We start from the raw sequence: 17,148 nt of genomic DNA, 5'->3' as shown, positions 1-17,148 counted from the left end.
TCTCATTCATTTGGGGTATCCTGCTGGGGTTGATTTACTTCTGAGCCCTCTCCCCCTCATAGGTCAGAACCCTGCTATAATCACATGCTCTCTCTGTCTGGCTTGACCTTTCACCTCATTGACCACTGACACTGGAGGGCTCATGTCATCCAGACTCTCTCTGTCTCCCCGCAGCTGAATTTATTGGCATGGGGGGCAGAATGTACTCTGTACAATCACTCTGTACAATGTACAGAGTGATTGCTGGAGAAGTGGTTGGCTTGCATTGGGATGGGCGCTCTGTTGATGGTGCTGTGAGCAGAGAGTTCCTGCTTTTTTGTGTTAGTGTACAGCTGCTTTTCTGTTGTTGGACTTTGTTTGACCTTTGACCTCCTGGTGTCAGTGGTGCTTATCCTGGGGCAATTCAAAAACATAAAAAAAACCTAAGTGTATCTGAGGAAAGCATTTGTTGTGTGTGTGTATGTGTGCGTATGAATGCAAGTGCGCATGTGCGTGCGTGCATGTGTGTGTTGTTTTTTGCCCATGTTAATGCTACCATTTCCCCATGTGGCATCTTTCTTAAAACACTTTCGCCTTCTCTTGACACAGGTTTATAACTCCTCTACTTGGGGTTGTATCTAACCATGCAGCAGTTTTAGTGGCAGCTGTATGCAGCTATTGTCATTTTGTTTGTATACAAGAGGGGCAGGCTAGCAGCTCCCTGCCCCGGAATAGAAGCTGACGGGGGGAGTGACGCACACGCCTATTTACAGCTCTGCTGACATGCCGCCACACCAAACAAATAAAAACGTGCAAGGCGGCTCATGTAAGCCCCCAATTAATCCTTCTCTTCTGGCCAGGAGGTGTCGGCCTGTACCCTTCTGCCAAGGGACTAGAACATCTCTGGTTCCATCGCAAGTCATAACGTCCAAGGAACAACCTTGAAAGGTTACTGCCCCTTAAGACACCGGCCTCGCACAGTGAAAGGTGAGAGAGAGAGAAGGGGGAGGGAGGGAGAGAGACAGGGAGAGAGGGAGACAGGAAGAGAGATATGTAATACTCCTAAAAGCTTACAAGAGGCACTAACTCTGACCTTACAGAAGTTTGTCTTATCTTCTTAGAGCTGCTTCTCACTGATGCCTGGTGAAGTACTGCAGAAATATTTATGTTGCTTGAATGGATGTTTGCGTTTGTTGTTTTCTTTCCAAGTTATTAAGAGTGACTATGAGGTGGTGAGGATGACTTCCAAAAGTTTGCAGTTTGTAGCAGACTAAGGTGTTTCTGCTTCCAGACATAGGGTGTACTTTTACGCTTTGAGATTTACACTTAGACAAACCATTGAACCACTTAATATCCAAAACCACTTGTGTAAATGTTGCACTGCTTGAGGCAATGTCAGATATAGCCAGTTTAGCTGACTGACAGCTGCCAATTTGTCTGGTCCAAAAGGCAGTAAATGGATTGACTCCAAGTGAAATCAATCCCACAACACTTACAGAGCAGTCAGAAGTCAGTCTGTGTGGTTTATTCCATCAGCACAGCTCTTTATCATCAAAGCACTCCTCAGCTCTGAATGTTTGCCCTACTCTAGTAAAGTGACATTGCTGTGTGACTTTTAGCTCATTGGAGTACCCCCAACTTATCTGTGAGAATTGGAAAGGGACAAATTTTATTTCAAACTGTGACCTTGATTCAGAAAGGAGACTGAAGTGCACATTTGCCTCAGCCCTCATGTCACCAATAGCAGGTAAAATTGTAATGTGATCCGTTAAATACTTCCAGCATTTTTGTTTCTTTGTTCCCCTTTGTCTTGCTCATGTGTGACTGTGTGCCATGTGGATGTGAATTTTTTCCCATCTTGTGTATTTCTAGGAGATCTGGATGGAGAGCTGTAATAGGTTAAATATTCATGCAGAGGTATTGGTGTGATTAGGGAAGCTGTCTCCCATTGTGTGAGCATGAGGGTGACTGCACTCTGCAGACAAGAAAGGGCACACACCCTCTCAGTAAGAGGTGCAAGACAAAAGGCATCGTGTCCAGGTGGCACAAAGTACAGCAGCTTAAACCAGGGCCTTCGATGTGTGAGGAATGGGTTCCATTGTACAGATGAACACTAACGAACAGTCATTATTTCCTGTCTGTGAAAATGTTTGTCTTTTGCCAAATGTATTGTTCTTGATGTGGGCGAGTTGTACCTTGGTCAGAGCTCTCAGTCCAGGCATATCATGGCAATATATTCCTGCACCCCAGACAAATGGAGCCCCTGAAGCTCAGAAACATGTGCAGAGTCTCACTCCAGGGAGGGTGGGGTTGTTAAAAAGGGGGTAGAATTTAACAAACGGTACAAACAACATGACAGCCCCATCAGCCCCGGTGGCGAGGCCCTCCTTAAGAACGGGTGTAAGAGCCTCCTCTGCCAGCCAGTGAGCCTACAGGAAGGCCTCTGAGGTGGCCGCATATTTGAGCGGTGAGTAAGGAATGTGGTTACATGCCTTAAACATGAGCAACGCCTGAGCCAGGGCTCCAGGACAGAGAGAGAGAGAGAGAGAGAGAGAGAGAGAGAGAGAGAGAGCAGAGTCTCACGGCAAGTGAGCTCATTCACTTGCCCTGCACTTGGAGAGAGTGGAGCTCCTACTTATATAGCACAGAGAGAGAGAGAGGGGCGGAGAGAGAGTGAGCGAGTGAGGGAGAGAGAGAGAGAGAGAGAGAGCTGAGGCACACAACAATAGGAAACTGCACTTTCAGCCAGAGACACACAGAGAAAGAGACGGAGGCTCGCAGCTGCAACCAGTGGACCTTTCCCTGTTTGTCTTTCCACAGAGCCACTGTTCCTCCTTCCCACACACAGTCCCTGCCTGCACACAGGACCTTCTGTGGTGGGGTTTTGAATTTTGTTTTCATTGTTTAATTTTCCGATTTTTTGGGGTGTGCACTTTTGCACTCGCTCCCTGCATAGGAAGTGGGTGGCAAGGGGGTCACTTTTTTGGGGGGGGATCCACACTCTCTGCCTGGATGCCTGGAGACGTTGTCATTGTTCCCCTGGAGCGCAGCTTCTGGCCGGAGATGCATGAGAGCGAAATGAAGCTGAAGATGAGAGTGCGCAGGATGAAGGAGGGACGGGACCTCCGAGGTGCGTATCCGTGGTGCCGGAACCCTCTCTCTGGAGGGTGCTCACTGTGTGTGTATAAGCACGCATGTGCGTGTCAGGGTGGATGCTATCATGAACCGGGGAGCCTGTGGTGCTCAAGCTCTGGAAACTCAGAGGAAAGAGGTGAAACTGGAAGCTGTAGGGAAGTGCACAGGCAACCTCCCTGTCTGCTGCCACTGAGGTGGGTAACAGATTTCAGAGCCTCTCAATCCCTTAGCCCTCTCCTCTCCTCTGCAGGGTGGCTGAAGTGCTCCTTTTGCATGCATCTAGGAGAAAGGTGCAGGTCTCCCCCTCTCTTTTCTCTGTGGGCGTGCACTCAGTCAGTCCCCCATGGTGTTTGACCTGCATGTGTTCCTTTCATTCATTCCCCCTGTTCCTCTCTGTGGGGGGCTTTTTGGAGTTCCCCTTCCCCCTTAAGAGCAGACGGGAGGGGGACAGCTCTGATCTCCGCACCTGTTCTCCACACCTCCAGGAGTGATTCAGTGGGGCACTGAGTGGGGGGTCCTGGAGGGCACTAGGGGGTTTTGGTTTCTGTTCTAAGCTGCAGGGGTTCCATGCTGTAACTGTAGGTGCAGACTCCCCCAGTAGATTGGTGCAGGGGACTGGTACAGGACAGGGGCAGGGCAGAGGCTGAGATATCACAGGCAAGCCTGCTGCAATGAGGATCCAATCATTTCTGTTGCTTCATATCCTTGGGTTTTAGGGTGTACTGGGGAGCTCTGTGCAGGTGCATATTGTCAGTGCACCTCTGTTTTGGGTTCATGTCAAGTAAGACAGACAGTCTGAAATTGCCATTATCATCAGTGTTTGCAGTATGTAACGGCTGGGGAAAACCCTCCAAGCAAGCACATTGTTTGCCTGTGGTTGAAAGAGGGGGAACTGGACAAGGATAACAGGAAGCAGTAGCTACTCTTGTGACACAGAGAGGCAGCACAATACTGTTGTCAAATCAGAACAGGAGACAGGGTGAGGGAAGGGGTCGAACTTGGTTGTTTCTTATTTCTCAGTCAAAACAGTGGTAAAAACAACATGTTCACATTTGCGGTGACTACACAGGAACAACATTGAGTGAGAATGCGTGTTTGAGACAGTGCCATCATCAGGGCTACAAGCCTGCTGATGAGCTGTGTGATCAGTGTACTGGGCTGTCCTGGGTACCAGGGGTGCACGCAGAGAGGATGAAATCCAAGGCAGGACAATGCCTTTAGTGCTTCAAGGAAAGAAATGTTCCACACTTACAAATGAAAGGAAGAGCTGAAAAAAATGGATTAGTGTTGTGCTGCTGGTGGGGTCCAAATGTCCCCTCCTCTTTATGTGAAAGCTGGTGATGATGTCATGTTTTTGTGTGCATGTAGAGGGGCCATATGGGGAGGGGATGTCTATGGTGTAATGTCTCCCACATCCCGAGGGACAGTGCCAGTTACTCAGCCTGATCAATGGTTTTGAGAAGGGTGGGGGAGGGGAGAATGGGGGTGTTGTTGGAAGCAGTGCTTGTACCCCCACCAGCTGAATGCAGCTGAATGCAGTGCAGTGCTGTGTTCACAAAGAGGGACAGGCTCTGTCACAAAACCACAAAGCTGTCACAGGAGCAGTCCGCTCCCACAGACAGATCACACCTTGTCAGCAGACACAAGGGCCACAGTTATACAGTACAACTGGGAAAGAGAATCCTCTGCCTCTAATTCAAAAATGCTTTGTTTTATTTATTTTTTTCATTTTTCAGTGCCACTTTATAATAGCTTGAAATACAAAATACAACCTGAACAGAACTGTCTGCCTTAATCAGAAAATCAGGAGCATTAGGAAGGAACATAGTATCTGTAGCAACATCAGTGTAGCAGAGTGGCTTTGTGTTTGATGTCAGTCTAGTAGGAGTCAGACAGCAGATGGCCAGGCTGCAGTCCTGAGAGGCAGAACTGAGCTGAGTAGGGGGGGGGGGCAGAGAGGTGTGTCAGAATAGATTCCTGAAGCTGGTAGGCTGTGTGGGAGGGACTTGCTCCTTTAAAGAGAGTGTACATGAAGAGGACAGCCTCCAGGCTGCATGTACAGGGAGGGGCCAACAGTGGGGCCGGCACAACGTGGAGTATTAATGAGACTCGTGGACCCTGCTGACACCATTCATTCATTCATGACCAAGCCAGGAGGTGAGGTGAGGCTGAGGGAGTGGTCTGAGGATCGGAGGAGGGGCACAGAAAATTGGGAGTTGCGGGGGGCGGGGGGTGGGGGGTGTGGGGGGTTGCATAAGAGCTGGAAAAGGGAAGTGGGCGTGCCTCCACGGTGCAGTGCCCTCCATCCCAGGGGCATGGCGAGCTCCACTAATCATTGTGCTATTCCCAATTTTCCTGCCCTCCTGACAGATACAGCGATGCTGTGGCAGTCAGCAGGTCAGTCACTAAATAGGCCTTGCTCCAATGGAATTTTTCAAAGAGTTATTTGAACATCTCACCCTGAAGCCATGGCTTTAACTTACTTAGCTTTTAAAGTGATTTCAGTGCCTGTCTGCACAGCTTGAATTTGTCACTTTGGATGTTGTTGAGGCAGCAAAGTGTTCTTGCTATCAAGTTTGAGCTTATTATAGCAAAGTAAGGGCTGTGTTAACTCATCCCACAACTATCATTTGAATTCAATATTGTTAGGTAATGACCCAGCTGTTTTTCCTGTATACCTTCCAGCCCTTTCCTTGGCTGCATTGTCATGTCAGACCCAAGTTCCAGTTCTGCTACTGTGTGTAATAATCGGTAGCATTGGTCTAATGCGGTGTTTCTCAGTCCTACTCCTGGAGCCCCCCTGTCCTGCATATCTTCTATCTATCCTTGCTCCAAACACACCTGATTGAAATAATTAATATGCTCTTTATTAAATCAGGTGTGCTCAGCTAATCAAAAGTGCCACTGATGAGTTCAGTCAGGTAGGTAGAGCAGGGAAAGATGGAAAACGTGCAGAGCAGGGGGGCCCCAGGAGCAGGATTGAGAATCAGTGGTCTACAGCATGCACTTACCATGTTTCACTCTACACACATGGCTGGGCAATACATTTGCTGATGGAGGAAATGTGTTTGATGTACAAGCAGAGTGTTTGACTGCTTGTATGTGTGTGTGGGGGGGTCTCAGGTGTTAGTCCATCTGCTTCAGTTCATTTATTTGTATTTGTATTTTTTGTTTTGGAATATTCTTTGTTTTGTGTACATGTGGGCTTCATGGAATGACCATGTTCTCCAGCTGAGAGTAGTCACTGAGGCCTCTTTGTCCCCCTGCGGCTGAGGTAAGAGAGAGAGAGTGCATAGCACTATCATAATGTCACTATGTTGTAGCAATCTGTGATATAGCAATTTCGGATATGTCTGTAAAAGTGCTCATGTTGTGACGTGCCACCTTTGCAAAGCACATTTACATCCTTTGTCTTGGATTACAATATAAACTGACACTCGGACAGCTCTTGTCCTGCGAGGTAATACGGACAGACTAGCCGAGCAGTTGTTCATGTCCTGGCTTGTTTTGCTTTAGCAGTGATGGCACCTGGGCCAGGTGGAGAGGCCCTGCTCTGGCTGTAATGGTTTATTTTCAGTCCTCATGATTCATTTAGCGGGTGAGGGAGAGAGGTGGTGCAGGTGGAGGGGGGGCCCAGGGCTTGCTCCCGTTCTGTTTTTAGCCCTAGCACAGCACACACACCCTGGAGGAGTGTGAGGCATTTATATCAGATGACTTCATTCTAAAGAGCACAACCCCTGCTTTTTGTGCTCCTCTCTTCACTGGCTAAAGGGTCATTTTTTCAACCACAGAATGTAAAGAACTGGGTTGTGAAACTTTAGTTTGGACCTTGTCTCTGACACCACTGAGCTGCTTCTCCACATTTCCCTTATGAAGTGAGAATATATCTGCTGGAGTTCCCCCTTTTTTTCCCTTTTACTTTACTTTACTCTTTTTCTTTATGTCTCCATTCTGTGCCCTGGTCTTTCGCTCTGTTGCTTTGTGCCATATTTGCCTCTGGCTAGTCAATCACAACCTGCCATTTGATGCAAGGTGCTTTCCCAGCCTGTCCCGGACCACGTGATATCACCATCAAGGAGTGACAGCGATGGGCAAGCAGTCCTTACTGGAATGGGTTGATTCCAAAACCAGAAGTCCCATGTGCTGCTATTGCTGTGGCAACGCCCCGCCTCCCCAAGCCATGATGTCACAGCACTGGGTTTCAGAATGTAAGGGGTGCTACTAGGGGGCGGGGCGGAGTGGAGTAGGGTGGGGTAAACTGGGCTTGGTGGGGATGGGGTGGAATAGGAGGCTCGTACACCATATGGCAGTTGAACTTTGACAGCATGTGTCAGTGTGTGTTCCTGTTAGATAGCAGACAGCTGCTGAAAGGAGCTGGCAAAAATTAAGTTTGCTCTCCTAATACTGACAGGCAAGATAGTGCCTGCCCTCATGCTGAGCAGTGATGTCATTGTGCTCGGCTGTTGCCATTAATAGCTGGAAACAGACAGCCCTTCACTCCAAGCTTAAAGGGCCAGTCACCAGGAGTAGCAAAGTGCCGCCAGAAGACTCGCTGTTAGTGCTTTGCAAGCCAGTCATTAGGAATCTGCACTCCCACGTCAGTCTGTCACCAGAATATGTGTTTAACCCTGGCTGGCTGTGGTAGGGCCCACAGAGAAGAGCATGTCAAAACATCACTGCTCTGGGCCAGGCTCCCCTCATGAAGCAGAGCGCAATTAGTGTGATGCTGACCTTGTTTGAGTTATCCTTATCTGCCTGTTTAAAAATGACATGGTTTGTATATCCAGTGAGGGCATGAGAGAGCCTGTCATTGTGACGGTTACTCACTATGCAAACTGACTCATTGTGCCCCGGGCGAGTTGACTTTTGTCTCATTCATGAGCGCTCTGCAGTTCAGGGAGCGGGGCCCTGTGCAGTGATGTCACGGCAGTTTTTTGTGCACGCCTGCCTTACAAAAGCCGGCCAACAGGATCAGGGTTTCTTTGCATTTGAACTCTCATTTCATCCCAGTTAGAAGCAGTGTGACCAACATTAGACACATAAGGCAGTGTGTGCTATGCATATTCACTTGCCTGTTTAATAAAATCTGCTGTGTTTAAGGCCACATAGTAGTTAGCCTGCTACAGAGCTGTGTTTCGTATGTGGAAGGCCGAAGCCTGGGTAACAGGTGATGAGGCCGTCCCAGTGAGGAGCACACAGAACAGTGGTTCTGATGTGTGGGGGCAGATGATGGGCCATGCACTGTCAGGCAGGACAGCAGACATGTTTTGGGTTGTGTGGAGGGGGAGGCTGTGGAGATTAAAGACAGGGAACAGTCAGGAGGGGCAGGTAAACAGGTTGAGCAACACAGTGATGGCTGGATAGCCAGTAACATGTTAATTTGTTCTTCTAATTCTAGTCTACTTTATTTTATTCTTTCTTTCTCTTCTTTCTGTCCATTTGCCCATGGCTCAGCTTGCATGCGTCTTGCCCTAACTCTCTCTTTCATATGTAGTTAGTGATCCTCTTCACCCCAATTCTGCCTTAGCTCTGTATGGATTAGGGTAGGCCTCTGTTCAGACCTACCCTCATCCCTCATTCTGTGTGGACTCAGTGTCTGTTACATGAGGGCCATGGGCTCTAGAGCTGATCCAGGGTGATGTCATTTCTCTGACTGCCTGCATAATTCGGGAGCAGGGCTCCCATAACACGTCCCAGTTCTGCAAAACTGATCTGAGATTAGGATTTAAACTGATCTGCTCTGCTAAAACATTCCCTCTCTCGGCAAGGCTATTCATTTTTTTTTTCCCCTAAAATTCCAGAAGTGCAAAACTGCTAAGCAGGCCACAGCTTTGAGATTGTGATTTAGCTTGTTTTTCCTTGCAAGAGTATGGATGTGCATTACCAATTCCTTCATACAACACATGGGTTGAGACATTTTAAAACGTGTATGTCTCTAGTTTCCAAGTAATTGTTTGAGTCACAAATACATAATTATTAGGCTTGAGAAACTGCCATATCAGCCCTTCAAAGTCAATGGTGTGGTTTAGGGGGCTCAAGAGGATTGCTGTGGTGAGTTGAGGGGACACTGCACCTGAGGCCCCTCCTCATTCCCTTGCCCTGATGCAGTTGTCAGGGAGAGGAGATGATGTCATACAGGAAACAGAGCCGGGAGAAACAGATGCCGAAACCAGATCGGACTGGCTTTGAAAGGGGTGGTGCTTAGCTTGCAGGCCCTCTAGTCACGCTGAACCTCTCTATGCCTCTCCTCACATTCTGTCCTTGTTCACAACATGGGTAGAATACTGCTCTCTCCCAACCACTCTGAATCAATACAAATGTCTTGAGAGATGTACCAATGATGCCAACTGCACTGCTTGGCAAGCCTTTGAATGTAATCAGGTGCTTGCAGCATGTTAGAGGGCATCGGCTGGATCTAGGAGAAATCCCCCCTCCCTTTCCATCAGAGCATATCCTGCTGTGTTTGTTTCCTTGGTGTTAAGCAGTTGCACAATCTTAGAGTTCTCCTTTATGCAAAATTTGCATGAAATGGCGCCCATGAGTCATTGCACACATATGTAAAATGACTAATCTTAGCCAATGAGCAATGACTTGCCCAGCCTGTTGATTACCCTTAACTAATGCCCCCAACAACCCCTTGCTTGTTGTCTTCAGGACGCTTAGTGCTGTTGCATACAGCCTGATTGCATAACTTGCCAAGGGGACAAGGTGACATTTACGCCTGTCACCAAAAGCCATAAAGAACATCCCCAACTGTGTGTTTATGCAGTAGGGGGAATTCAGAAGGTGTTTTAAGTGTCATCGATCTTTAATATTTCATTTGAAGGCATCTGTGCTGTTCCTGCATTTGGAACACCCCTTAGAGCCTGAGGGGGAATGTTTGTGTGAGAATGCTCGTCTCCTCAACGGCTAACCGTACAATCTCTGTTTGCTCTGCAGGGGGGTTTGCGGCCTTCTCCTCTTGTTTCCCAGGCCTGTGTGAGGGCAAGCCAACTGCCATCCTTCCCATGAGCCTCTCGCAGCCCTGCCTGCCGGTGGCCAACGTGGGCCCAACACGTATCCTGCCGCATCTGTACCTGGGCTCCCAGAAGGATGTGCTGAACAAGGTGAGGGGCAGGGGCCCTGGTGAACTCTGAAAGCCCACCACTGTGCCAAAGTCAAAATTGTGGCCTTACACAAATTAGTCTAGTATTTTATGTATGTTTTTTGTAGTGATGTCACAATGAATTTTCTGTGAGAGTGCACACAATACTCAGAATTGGAGGGGATTCTCTGTTTGGCTTTGTATTGGCCACACAGTGCCACTGCTTGTGGAGATCTGGACCTCCCCTTTTCCCCAGCAACCTTGGCCACATGCCTGTAAGCGTGCCTCTGTGTGGGCTGAAGAGCAGGCCGTGGCAACCATGAATGAGGGACGTGCCACATTTCCTTCAAAGAGTGCCGCACGTCTGGGTTTCAGATAGGTGTAATTAGCTCCCTTGTGTGCTGAGAAGAAAAGATCAGTTTGGAAAACTCATGAGGTCGTTTAGTGGGCCACCGTTTTTGCTGGAGCCTTTTAAAACTGTGTTTTGACATGGTAACCTGCGAGCGACCAGACGGCTCCAGCTCGCGCTGGTAACCCCATTTCTCCTCGGGATTTTGGAGGATTCTGTTTTTAATTATACCTTTAGATGCAGCCCAGCTTTAGTTGGCAGATTCTAGTGATCCATCCCCTAATAGAGAGCAACGAAAGGAGAGGAGCTGAAAGAGTTGTTCCAGTCTTTCCCTGTTGCAAATGTGCAGCAGCACCTTCCAGCACCTCATTTGCATATAATTGTGAGTGGGAATTTTTATAATGAGGCAGAAAGCTTAGACTGAAGCAAGAAAATGTTCCAATTAATGGATATAAACAAAATAGTTTGGGTCTGTGGGTATGTACTTTGTGTGTGTGTGTGTGTGTGTGTGTGTGTGTGCATAGGTATACCATTAAAACTTTTTTGTTTGTGAGGAATTTTTTTACATCATCAAACAGTGGTAATGCAGCACATTGTGTGGAAAGCTTGTCATGTGAGGCACCAGCCCTGTCAAGGTGGGTGCTGACAACTTTGTAAAATCCCTCTATAAGAGCCAGCCATCTCTCTCCCAGACAGCCTCCACACATGCACAGCATTGGTGACTGAGAGCAGATACACCCATTGCTGCTGCTCTGAGTGATGCGTTGGCCACAGATTATCAGTCAAGGAGAATGTCTTGTCAACCTGAGCCTTCGTGTTCTGAAATGGGAAGTTTCTGGGGCATGATTTGTTTTTTCTCTGCTAAAGTTCATCCTGACAGTTGCCCCTACTCCTCCCCCCTGCCCCTTTCTGTCTCAAACACAGGACTTAATGGCTCAAAATGGCATCACCTATGTCTTGAACGCCAGCAACACCTGCCCCAAGCCGGACTTCATCTGTGAGAGCCATTTCATGCGGATTCCTGTCAATGACAATTACTGTGAGAAACTACTGCCCTGGCTGGACAAGACCAATGACTTCATTGGTAAGGAGGCACACTGGGTGACCACGTTGTTGCCTGCAGAAACCACTGCCTGCTGAGCTGTCTTATATGAGAACCCGCTAGTGCAGAGTTACATTTCACACTGCCTACGCAGTACACCTGGTCTTGCATGCGTGGGAGGTCGACAAACAAGCTCCCCTTGCCTTCACACGCTGATGACAGCGAGAGGCCGGGGCCTGCTCCTTGTGCAAAGCGGAACCTCCCTTATGCCCACCACATAATTCCCTTCTCTCTCATCCACAGACAAAGCCAAGGTGTCCAACTGCCGAGTCATCGTCCATTGTCTGGCAGGAATTTCCCGATCAGCCACCATTGCCATTGCTTACATCATGAAGACAATGGGTCTGTCATCAGACGATGCCTACAGGTAAGGCCGCCCTTAGCCAGTTTAAGTTGCATGTCTTTTAACACAAGGTGCATGTGTCACCATGTCCTGCTTCGGGAAATGACTTGCTTTAGAATCAGCCATTTACTGGAATGATGATTATAAACTCATTATCTATAAACGTACATGATTTAACAGTTTTAGAAAAGGTCCGGCAGAGATTGCTCTGTTTGTGACAAGACAAACCCATACATATTCAGTAGGGTGCACTGGTGATGATTCTAATTCCCCTCTGTCTCTATGTCTCCAAGGTTTGTAAAGGATCGTAGACCCTCAATATCACCCAACTTCAACTTCCTGGGTCAGCTGTTGGAGTTCGAGAAGGGTCTGCGGCTGCTAAAGGCCCTGTCCTCTGCCTCTGGGAAGGCAGCTGTGGCAGTGGGAAGGGAGGAGGAGGAGCCAGACCCCGTGGTGCAGGAGGCTAATGGAGACAGTGTGGGACTGGAGAACGGCCACTCCAAAGTGGAGCCCGAGAACCAGGAGACGGAGTCCACGCTGCCATCGCCCACGTCGCTTCAGCAAGGCTTCAATGGTCTGCACCTGTCAGCTGAGCGCATCATGGATACCAACCGCCTCAAGCGATCCTTCTCCCTAGACATCAAGTCGGCTTATACCCCCAGCCACTGCCCCCAGGCCCCCCCGGCCCTGGCTGTCACCCCTGTGGATTCAGAAGATGTCCCCAAGCTCTGCAAGCTGGACAGCCCCGAGACAGCCAATGGCGTTTGCCAGTTCTCGCCATCATTGGATAGCCCAGGGTCGGCAGAGTCCGTGTGTTGTGGGGAGTCAAGGGTGCGGCAGAGGAGGAAAGGGAAGCCAGTGGGCAGCACCAGCAGCTCCCCAGCGCATTCACTCAGCCTGAGCTTCAGCCACAGCGGGCCCATCAACAAAAGTCCCAGCCTGGACGAGAACCTGAAGGCCTCGCTCCTGCTGACCCTGCCCAATGTGGGCTCCAGTACAGCCTGGACCAAACACAGGGACACAGCGCAAGCCACCACGCCTGGCACACCCACAGGTGACGGGCCCTGGTTCTTTGGCGCTGATCCAACAGGGCCCGGGGGCACAGTCCGCTTCGGGAGTGGCTCAGCCTACGTTACATTCGGCTGCAGTGGGCTCACGGGCGGCTGCGAGGCTGTGCGCTTGCGGGAGAAGCCCCAGGACCGGCGGGATGGACGGGGCAGCTGGCATGAGGATGCCCCCGGTGGTGGCAGTGGTGGTGGCACTGACAAACAGTTCAAGCGCCGTAGCTGCCAGATGGAGTTTGAGGAAGGAATCTCTGAGACACACTCCCGAGAGGAGCTGGGCAAGATCGGCAAGCAGTCCAGCTTCTCTGGGAGCATGGAGATCATTGAGGTGTCCTGACACACGGGGCCATGGACCAGATTGGACAGATTTTGGGGATGGGCAGTGGGACAGGATGGAATGGGGGGTTAATTTATAATATATGAGTCTATTTTTGTTGTGTATATTTATGACTCTATGAGAAACAAACAGCTGTGGAGTCCTTTGTCTCGGAGCATGCCGGACAGTTGGGGAGGCTTCCATGCCCAACCGTGTCTTTCAGCACAAACACACAGCGATACGGGAGGGCAGCACTGACACTGGTGGTCACTATGTACATTACAAAACAATGCAAAGTCAAAGTTCTCTTTTCAGGAAAATCGACATGCTTCCCTCTTGTTGCCCCAGCCAGGGCAGGTAATAGTCCCTGTCTGCTGCTCTAGCAGCACCTTGTTGCAGAGAAGGAAGTATGGCTCTGTTTGTCCTTGTCGTTGTTGCGTTCACAGTGGCTCTGAGCCAGTGAAGTGCCAGGGTGCAGCACTGGGGGAAGCAATGGACTTCAACCCTCTCAATAATGGCACTCAGTGGTACTTTATACATGAAGGATTCTCTGTAGGTGCTGGCTGATTATGTTCATGTAAAAGAATTAGTCACTCTGAAACTGTTATACCTACCGTGATGTTTAGTGCAGGCAGAGTGCTCATTTGTTTTAAGAAAGTTTAAAAAAATGATGGTGGTTTCCACAATGCATCTGCACCTCGTTCTCAGTGTTAAAAGTTGCACACCTTTGAGATTTCATTTGTGAAGATATCCTCTGTGATTGAGGTGAGAATCATATCTGCAGGGTGTTTTCCACAATTCTCTTAACTCCGCCCTTGTTAAAGTGAAGATGCTCAGAGCGGCTGGCAACCGACAAGCAGACAGAAAGACAAGCTGTTGTCAAAACAGCACTAAGCTTTATATGTGTGTGTGTATATATATATATATATATATATATATATATATATATATATATATATATATATATATGTATATATATAATGTGTGTGTGTGTATATATATGTATGTATGTAAAGAATTTTACTGCAATTTTAATGGTCTTTTAATATTTTCTCCATTATAGTTTTAATTTATTTTACCTGTTCATTCTGGCAATGAGAAATGATATATGTTTGTGGACAATTTTTATGTTGATTTCTTTCATTTTGAACAATACGGTATTTATCAAACATGACACACATACACATACAAAGCAATACAAGGTATTTCTCTTATTTTTCTCGAAATCAGTGAAAGAGGCTGAGTATATGTTGGGTATTAAACTGACATTTAATGCACTTTCTCCTACTTTTTTAAAACAAAGTGAGACCATTTCTTGCAGGTATCCCAAGGTCTGCTGCAAACTGGTGCATTTCCCATGGTACTACTGGCTACCCAACTGCTGCATTAGTGTGACTTTTTACTCTGCAGATTATAACAATACATCTTGTCGACAGACTTGTTGAAGCCTACTAAAGGAACAGAGAAAGCTGAATGCATGTATACCATTTGAGCATGGTGTTAACAGCACAAAAATAAATAGGAGAGCCTGGGCGAATAAAGGGGTGGTTTTATCCTTTTTTCTTTTTTGCATTTGTATTTATGAATTTATTTATTTTGATGGTGAGCTCACCCAGTGGAGACTATGGGAGAGTGAGAGTGTGAGAAAAAGTGACAGAAGCACTTCTTGGAGAAGATCAGAAGTGCCGTCCTCTATGCATGCAAGTAAACAAGCTGACTCCCCTTGACCTCCTCTGTTTATGCTAGCAAAGGTAGGGAGGTCTTGCAGGGAGAATGCTAATTGTGGCACATGGGATTCATGCCCACAACAAAGGTTTGGACTGCGAGGGAGGGTCCCATCGACCTGGCTCCCTCTTTGCTCTGCTGGCCAAAGCAGGGGTGTAGGGCTTGGATATAAGGTGCTCAAAGGGTACAAATGAGCCAAATTCTGTGTCTAAGACCCTGTATTTAGAAAGGGTATGTAATAATGAAACCAAACTGAAGGAAATTCACAGACACATTGAAAATGCAACAGGTCCCCTACTAATGTTTTGGAATGCTACAACCTGAAACCTTGATGAAAGTAGCCTGTAGGCCACGCCCTCCATCCCACAATGCACTGATCCAGTGTAGGGTGGCCACCTTAGCCTAGTGCAGATGAACAAATCAGGGCCAGGGAATATGTTCTCCTAGGCCTTTGCACCCCCTGCTGTGACAGTCATTAAAGTTGTGCTCATTGGATTTCCAGTGAGCGAAGACCCCCCATTGAATGTTCGGGGTAGAGTGTGTCTCCAACCAGCACAGCTCCTGCCTTCTGTCTTTCTCTCTCTCTCACTCACTCACTCTTTCCAAAGATAAATAGGTGAGAAGGTTTTGTTGGCGCAGAAGTGAATGGTAGTGTGCCCCTTGCAGTGCATAACTTTTTTTTCTTATTCTCTTCATGGTAGCTTTCCCATACGGAAACTTTTGACCTTCTCTTTGTGCTGCTGTAAATTCAGACCTGGATTGACTGTGTTATGTTTTTCTCCTGTGTGACACATTTCTTTATCTTTCCTCTTTTCTGTATTTTTAAAAATATTGTTATTATTTAAAAACCAATGTAAAGATGCAGGCAGTCCTGATTATTAAAACTGTTGGTAGTGTGGTTTATTATTATTATCATGATTATTATTATTATTATTATTATTACTACCATCCTCATGTTGTAAATAGGAACTTATCAAAAATGAATGAATTTAGGTAACTTTTTAAAGAAAAATTCAGATACCTTAGGCTGCTTGATGCAAAATACCTCAGGTTCTACTGAAAGGCTTTTTCCTCCCCTTGTACCTGTTTTGTGAAAATGAAACAAAAATACAAACAAAAAAGATACTTTCATCTCAGTTGTGTTTTTATCTTGAGTGACTTGAAAAAACCAGGTCAAATGGGTATCATTCTCATAAACCATCAAAAATTCCACACTTTTGTAGGCAATCTTTTGAACGGGAACTCTAAATGTACATTTAAAGTTTAAATTGTTAAATTATCATACTTCAAGGGTCAAATAAGATGACATTCTTAGGCACAGACATTTCTAAAATGAGTAGCTCGAGGATCTGGCTATCAATAGCACATATGTGCATGTCTGCTTTGTATTCTCATATATCTACCACATCTCTGTGTGTTTAGACCATTGGGATCACAAAAGGATACAAAGAGTAGTGTCCTTTATTCACATATAGCACATACTCCTGTCATCTTCACAGTATTTTAGCATTTGATATGATTATGACATGAAGTACAGCTTGTACACACATATAAATGCATTAAATCAAGAAATCTGCTTCAGCCATATGCCATTGAGGATTGGGAGGCACAACTTCGACTATTTACTAAACTAGAGCAGGAACACTCAGTAAAACACTTTGGCCTTTCAGAGCCATGTTTTATTTCTCCAGTATAAGATATGATATTATTACAGTACATGAGCAACACACCGGAGCAACACGTTACACCTTGCCCCACCTCCTTCACTTTTCCCTACTGAATCTCCATGCATGGAGCAAGCAGGAAGATTGGTCAGCCATTTAGCAGGACATCTAAACACACCACCACTGGGTCTTGCCACTGCTGCATCTCCATTCCTGTTTTATACCAGTAGGAACTGCATTAAAAATTGTGATAAAAACAGCCTACATAAAATTACAATATTGTCATTTAACAGATGCTCTTATCCAGAGCAGTTTGCATGGATTACAATTTTATCCATTTATACAGCTGGAAACAATTGTGGGTTAAGTACCTTGCCTAAGGGTTCA

The 17,148-nt window shown here is 47.1% G+C and overlaps 1 protein-coding gene across 4 annotated transcripts in view; it reads left to right on the top strand.

Moving 5' to 3' along the window:
• The window catches only part of dusp8a (dual specificity phosphatase 8a), a 60,186-nt gene extending 45,958 nt beyond the window's left edge, over positions 1 to 14,228 (top strand). For 3 of the 4 annotated variants that reach the window (XM_036534874.1, XM_036534875.1, XM_036534876.1), the window contains exons 4-7: positions 10,054 to 10,220; positions 11,472 to 11,631; positions 11,893 to 12,016; positions 12,286 to 14,228. In XM_036534874.1, the coding sequence (XP_036390767.1) occupies positions 10,054 to 10,220; positions 11,472 to 11,631; positions 11,893 to 12,016; positions 12,286 to 13,393 (1,559 nt within the window). In that variant the 3' untranslated portion in view covers positions 13,394 to 14,228. Of the gene's footprint in view, positions 1 to 2,991; positions 3,110 to 10,053; positions 10,221 to 11,471; positions 11,632 to 11,892; positions 12,017 to 12,285 lie in introns of those variants that run through there. The other variant, XM_036534877.1, reaches the window with a different exon arrangement.
• The last annotated feature ends 2,920 nt before the right edge of the window (positions 14,229 to 17,148 follow it).

The sequence above is a fragment of the Megalops cyprinoides genome, chromosome 8 (genome assembly GCF_013368585.1).
Source record: "Megalops cyprinoides isolate fMegCyp1 chromosome 8, fMegCyp1.pri, whole genome shotgun sequence".
Classification (NCBI taxonomy): domain Eukaryota; kingdom Metazoa; phylum Chordata; class Actinopteri; order Elopiformes; family Megalopidae; genus Megalops; species Megalops cyprinoides.
Note: the sequence above shows the minus strand (reverse complement) of the source record. Positions and strands in the feature narration are given on the sequence as shown.